The 7267-nt window shown below is 29.8% G+C and overlaps 1 protein-coding gene across 6 annotated transcripts in view; it reads right to left on the bottom strand.

Annotated features, from left to right (window-relative positions):
* LOC106463160 (E3 ubiquitin-protein ligase TRIP12-like) overlaps positions 1-7267 on the bottom strand; it is a 125515-nt gene that overhangs the window by 5498 nt on the left and 112750 nt on the right. For all 6 annotated transcript variants that reach the window (XM_013923159.2, XM_013923157.2, XM_013923158.2 and 3 more), the window contains 2 exons: positions 3647-3811; positions 2105-2218 (listed from right to left, as the gene is read on the bottom strand). In XM_013923159.2, the coding sequence (XP_013778613.1) occupies positions 2105-2218; positions 3647-3811 (279 nt within the window). The remainder of the gene's footprint in view (positions 1-2104; positions 2219-3646; positions 3812-7267) is intronic.

Below are 7267 nucleotides of genomic sequence, written 5' to 3' on the forward strand. Positions count from 1 at the left end.
AACTATAGATTAGAATTTAAATTTTAGTATTATACCTTAATCAATTTCTTAATTTAAAAGTAAATATTAAAAAACACAGTTAAACTTCGATTTTTGAGTGTCACGTGGTATGTTGAATGCAGCACTGGTTCAATTTAAATGTTTGTTATGTCAAAATACTAAGTCTATAGTTTCGTATGAATTAAGAAATCAAATTACCAATATTGACAAGTTAGAATATAAAATAAGAGCCTATTATCTTTTCAATTTGCCAAGATATTGCTCATGTAATAAATCTAACACAGTGGCCCCCAGCCCACCTTATTCCATTTTTGGAAATGCTCCTTTATAGACACTTCGATATATGACATGAATAACCAACTGAAAGCTTAGAATGTCCCCCTAGTGGCTTTCTCAACCATTTTAATGTGTTTGGATGCAATCCTCTTTCTTTTGAACCAAGATTTCAAGGAGGTAGGCTGTGTCTTTAGTCTGCTCAAAATTTCATATTTTTCTAGACTGAAATACAGCTTAGTTACAAAGCTTATAAATTATAGTGAAATTCTAAGGTACTGATACAGTAATTTATGATTTTTTGTTTATTCAACTGTATATATATGTATAAAACAAAAAAAATTATTTCGTTTAATGTCCTCCATGTGCAAACTTTTTAAATACTTAGTACCCTACTTCAAGTAGCAACCAAGTACAAAGGTCATAACTAGAAGAGATAATTGTTTGCTTTACTTCTTTATTTACTGTTCTATGTTTTAAGGAAAATAAGTTTAAGAACTTATTGCTAAATAGTAATAATCTATATACATATATAATGTGTGATAATGGAAATGTGACTGTATTTTACAAAATACTAGTCTACTAAAACACAGCCAAGATAGGTCAGTTTTTATATTATTGGATATGATAACATGGGTCCACATGTTGCTGCATCATTGTAACTTCTGTATTGTTAGCCAGGTATGGCTGAAAGGTAAATATAATAAAAATATAAATACTTAAACTATTTAGTCTAAATATTTATGTTATCATTTGTTATCATTCTAGAATGAAAAAAGCATAATTTATATTCATTTCCTAATTTTTTTAATGTGGTTACGAGATTGGTCAAATCGACCAAACCCGTACAGAGATTCATTATTGAAAATAACAGATAAAATATAGTTTTTTCATAAGAAACGTTTGGTAACTATCTGGACATTATATAGATTTTGCATGTGAAATTTGAAAATTTTCTGATGCACAAAAGTATTTTTAATCTTGAAGTGAAAAATACTTTGCATGTTGGATAGGCAACACGTGAAAAGAAAAAAAAGGCATGAGAAAAACATTGCTTTACAAACCTTAAGATTTAATAAAAAAAATTTATATTTTGTGTATGAAAGCATTATAATTGTTTACTGATAATCTGCCAAATTTCGTTAACATACGGTTACTAATTTAAAACTTATAGCATGAAAACTATAACAAGCACAAAATGGTTACAAGATTGGTCCCAGGAACCGAGCCCATGCTGAAAAAGTTAATACATTCCTTAGTGTGGCATAATTAAATATTACAAATTAGATATATTATTCATACTAAAGAAAATCTGGAATGTTAAATTTAGTCTCTATAGCAATTTCAAAAATATGATTAAACAAAAACACACAAATGCACAATACAATGAACCTTTATAAATACATGGTTGTAACAGTGGATTACACAATAGTTTTAAAATTTTATGAAAAGTAAAATGTAATACATGAAACCACAGTGTTCAAATGTTTCTGGAAAAATATGTTTACATATAAACAAATGTAAGAATTATTGTGCCTCCAACTTTGTTTCTATTACAATTATCACCCTCAAATCAATTTAGGAGAGCTATGTAATAAGCACCTATATGTTTTAGACACTATCCTTAAAAGTTTTAAAAGGTTGCACCTATAAACCTTGTCAGGTATTTTGAGAAAATTGACATGTTGTTAGCATGGAGCTTCATAATGTATAAACTTTTCCTTTAAATACCATCTATTATAACAAATACTCTATTAAGCCTTCCACAAGGAAAGAAATATTTTTGTCTTTTTCCAAATAATCAAATGGAAAGTTATGAAATTTTTTTTACCTCTTCAGGAAAGAATATTTGCAGTTGTGCAATAGGAAAAACAGACTCAAACCCTTCTTTAAAGGCTTCCATCTGCCTCTTGACTCCTTCATATAGTGTCCAGTGACTCACCAACTACACAATCATAAAGATAAATTTATTCAATCAATACTCTCAACATATGTAACTAATATCCAAATCATAATGACTATTTGCCATGTTAAAATTCAGAAAGTGTTTCCTTTCAATAAGCTACTCAAAAATATTGTATGCTATATTCTATGGGGTTAATTAATGCAACATTAAAGCTCAATATGCTGATGCTTTCAAACTTTTTATAAGGTGTTATTTTGAAAAAGGTAATTTTGAAAAGAAAAGAAAAAAAAATACTTTAAGACAACTGATCCATTATTATTTTCTATTTTCAAAGTAGGTGGTATAAATTAGAGCATTTTGTAAATACACTAACATTTCCTCCAGCTGAGAGAAAAATAAAATCACACACACATATATACACATTTATATATATTTTCTAAGGCTTCAGGTTTACCTCTTCATCAACAGTTACATCTGTTTGTTAGACCTATGATATAAAGGGAAGCCACCAGTAACTGATGACATGGATAAAATTAAAATGCCATTTATTTACTCATCTGCTTCATATTTTAAATGAACTTCATCTCACAGGTGACTATTTTATACTACATTTCTTTAGGTTGACTAAAATTTAAAGTGTAATCATCTCTATGTAGTAGGAATTCAGTTTTTGTATTAAAAATGAAAAGCACAAAGGGCAGGAAAATGTCTGCTTTAATCAAAGCATTACCAGACCCTACAAAAGTTAACTGACAAAATATTAGCACATAATCTGTTATTGTAATGCAGTATAGATAATGCACCTGCAATAATGACTTCGGATATGATTTTGAACCCCACAAACATTGTAAAGGTGGAATTGTTTATATACATCCTTTAATATTATTCTAAATAGTGTTGTTTCTATAATATATATATATATATTTGTTTTCCAACCGAATTCAGCTGTGTTTTTAGGTGTTGTTTCTATTACTGGATTTTCAAAAAACTGGAATATAGATTTAATGAAAAGCAAGAATATTGTAAAAAACTATAGAACCACCAACTTGTTCCTTCTATTTTATGTCTAATACATATCTATCAACATCCAATTACAGAAGAAAAATAAGTGTAGAGCATTACATCAAATGCAATGTTTGTTATAATACGTCAAGGGTCTTTTATTTTCAAGGTTACAGCTCCATATTCATAGGCAGTTATTAGTTTTTACATCAATTTATTTCTAAGTTTCCAGATTTGTAATAATCTACAAAGTTTAAGTGAAATAACGTTACAAAAGTAAAAGGGGGAAAAGAGTACTTGTGTCACTCAAACGACAGCTTTAAGTTTATAGTAAACACTAAGTTAAACCTAAAATCATATTATAAAAACTAGTTTCTTTTTTCTATTGACATTAACTATCTTCCATACCTTCCAAGTTTGTTTCCAACCCAGAATAAAGCAGTGGATGATGGCTTCAATACTTACTTGCAAATATTCTTCTAAATTGTGGATTGTTAAAGCAATATCTCGTCCACCTTTTCTCAGTTCAATGTGAGGATAGCCAGGAAGGGTGAAGTCTATGTTCAAGTCTTCTATTAAACAGCCATCTAACACTAGACTTTCTATAGCCTTCTTTAAGTTCTGGGGTGTCTGTAAAGTTTATTAGTATTTAGTTTATTTTATCAAAGTGTATCAATCAAACTACACGATAAAAAATGTTTTTACTAATAAACATAAAAAAAAAACCAACCATCTGATATACAACTGCTAAAAAGTGTCATGACTAAAATTCTTCTCATCAACATGATCCTCCATTTCAAAGATTTCAAAATGAATAACCAAGGATTGTAATTTAAGCTAATGCTGCACTGTTAGATGAAAAAAGATATTGGCTCAAGAACGACATTTTACTCCAATCTCAATCTGCATACTAGTTCAACTTCATCTTGTTTGTAATTATTTTGAATTTAGTACATTAAGTCTTAGGACTAAACTGTTACAAACTGCCTGCATAAGATGATGCCCTGGATTAATGAACAAAAAACAGTAAAAATGATCAACATAATTTCCTAAATTAATGGTAATCTCTTTTAAACAAAATGATATTAAAACTCCAGTGTATACTACGAACATTAAAATCAAAACAATTCCTCACCATTTTATTTACAAAACAAATTAATAAAAGAAGTTGCAGTTCTTTCTCTGTGCAATATTGTTTGGTATCTACTGGATTAGAAAAGAACTAATTATATTTTATGGAATTTGCAATGAAATGAGGTTTATGATGTTTCTCATAATGCTTTTTCTTTTATTGATGCCACTGAATGCTAAGAATAAATTATAGTAATGGGATCGAATAAAATACAGTTGGATGAAAGTAGTTATTACATCATCAAATTACACAGTACAAATGCATTACTCACATGTATCTCTAAATAAACTAATATCATATCTAGACAGTATCACATATATTTCTTTAAGATTTAATGAATTAGTTTATACTATTTAATAAATGCATATAGTTTTATAAATACATAAGATCATACACCAAGTATAGTTAGTAATTTTTTGCTTCCATCGAGATAAAAGTCCAAGGGAAACACCTTTTACCATTTTGCATCCACCCATGTCCCACAAACAAATAAATAAATAAATTATTAACAACTTTCAAAACTTTTTTTAATGTAAGAGATGCTAGGGTTTCAGAGTTTTTAACTTAGTGTGCTGTGTAACTGTACATTTATCAACCAACTTTCAGAACAGTACTTTTCATTCTGTGTCAATCTTATATTCTTGATATGAATGCAATTAAAAAACCAGAACAAACTGCATCGAATTTGGAGGTCCATTTGAAATGTACTGACAGTCCATGCTCAGATCATAATGGTTCACCTGTTGACTTCTATCTTACACATTATTATTATGCTCTTTATAATGGTCCAAAACAGAATCATCACTAAGTATTGAAAAGATTTGGGGCTCAGGCCCATAGGCATGGGAATTTTTGGCATTTTAGTATGATATTGATCATTGTTTTCTATTCTGATTTTGCGAGACATCAACTGAGCATTTGAGGCGCTGTCAAATAGAATCAGGCTGTGTACCAGTACCTAGTGATGCCTCTGGTCCAAAACATATGTATTTTCACAAAAACCTGGAATTTTTCATGATTTTATGCTCCGAATAATTATTCAGAGATACATAAATGATAAATAACATGTCCAAATCAAACACACAGTAGCATTTGAAGAAGCAGATTGACTTAGTGAAAAAGCAGGCAGGTAATGTGAACAGTTGTAACAGTATTCTTAATCTTTGTAAGAACAACTAGCAAGAAAATATGAATAGTAGGATAATAGGATTTCCAGTTTTAGTGGGGAAAACAGGCAGGCTACATTGAGTAATGAGATACCATGTTTCTATCCTTAGTGAGAAGAGTTGGCAGGTTGCACGAGTAATGAGATACCAGATTTCTAGTCTTATTGAGAAGAGTAGGCAGGCTACATGAGTAATGAGATATCAGATTTCTAGCAGGCAGGCTTTGTAAAAATGGTGGAAGCAGGATTTCTAATTTTGTTGAAAACATCGTGCAAGCTGCATTAATAATGTGATAATGGTATTTCTAATAATAATAAAAAAATCATCATCGTGTTTTCTCCAAGTATGTTCTCATGGTTGAAAATGTTAACTAAATAAATATATAAAAATTTGACATTATTGGAAAACTACTTAAACTTGTCACACTGGTTAACAACACAGGAATATCCATAATCTACATGGAACTATAATTATTGTAGGGTGTGTCATAAGACATTAGTATTAGGAATATTACATTCATTACATTTCTTATTCAGTCCCTTTAGGTTTTTCAATAATGAGTGTATAATAGTATTTCCAACCACACTGTTTTCTATAGCCACTGTTGACAGCATGTTTTGCACAATACAGAGATCATCAGACTAGATGTGATAAAACAAACACAGTATAATTTGAGGTGTTGTTCATGATTCATGAACCTTTATAAAGTTTTATTCTGTATATTGTTATATTACTGAAAATAACCATGATCCCAATTAGAAAAAGAAACAAAAAACTTTTTGAATAATGCAAGCCTTGAATTTTGCCCAGTTACTTGACCTAGGGGCATATCATAACAAAGGATTGCCGGTCACCACATCACCTAAAGAAAGTGACCTGGCATCTTAAAAATGTGCCATAATAAAAATCTTTTTTTGGTGCATTTGTTAATATTAGTGATATAATTATACATCACAGAAAAGATTGGTATAGCATTTGGATTTCCAATAAACAGTGCTATATCCTAAAGGAATTCCATAACGAAAGACTTTTACATATTCAATGTTTGACTGCTATCCAACAAACACAAGTATTTGCAAATTGGTTCTTGGTTGCAGAAATGTGGCTGGTGCTGAAATTTTCAATGGGCTTTACATAATTCTACATTGCAAAGAAAAGATTGCATGACTGGTTCACCTTCAAAATATTTTGTCTGCAAATGTACTTTATGTATAAAATGCATAGTTTGAACATAATTGAAAACTATGTCAAATTTTCTTGGGGCAAGGGGATGATCTCCCTTGCTCCTCACTAGGTTAAAACTACTATCATGGCTCCTAGGGTTTATTGCTGGCAGAACAAGAATAGTCAACTATTTGAAAGTGTTTGAGTTACTGGGTCATTTAAACTCTACATAACAGAAACTGACATTCTAGAAGCATTCAAAAGTAACAAGTCTAAAGAAGTTTATGCTTGTGGATCATAATATAAATATTACCTTCCATCTCAACAATTACTATGTAAAGTTACCATTCTGCAATATATTGCAACACTCTTGAGGTAATTTTCTCAACATTAAGCATATCATAAACAAAGGGATCTTTTCAGACACAATGGACTAATGCAATGAGATGTGTGCTAAAATATATTAACTGAGCTTTGTAATTATAGACTTAGCATATTTTTAGAAATTTTAAAGTACCGTATTTTTCGAAATATAAGACGCACCCTTATTTTGAAGATAAAGTTTTGGGAAAAAAAAGCTACAGTCGCATTTGAAAGATTTTTATTAGTAACAAAAGTTAATTT

The sequence above is a fragment of the Limulus polyphemus genome, unplaced genomic scaffold (assembly GCF_000517525.1).
Source record: "Limulus polyphemus unplaced genomic scaffold, Limulus_polyphemus-2.1.2 Scaffold1339, whole genome shotgun sequence".
Taxonomy (NCBI): domain Eukaryota; kingdom Metazoa; phylum Arthropoda; class Merostomata; order Xiphosura; family Limulidae; genus Limulus; species Limulus polyphemus.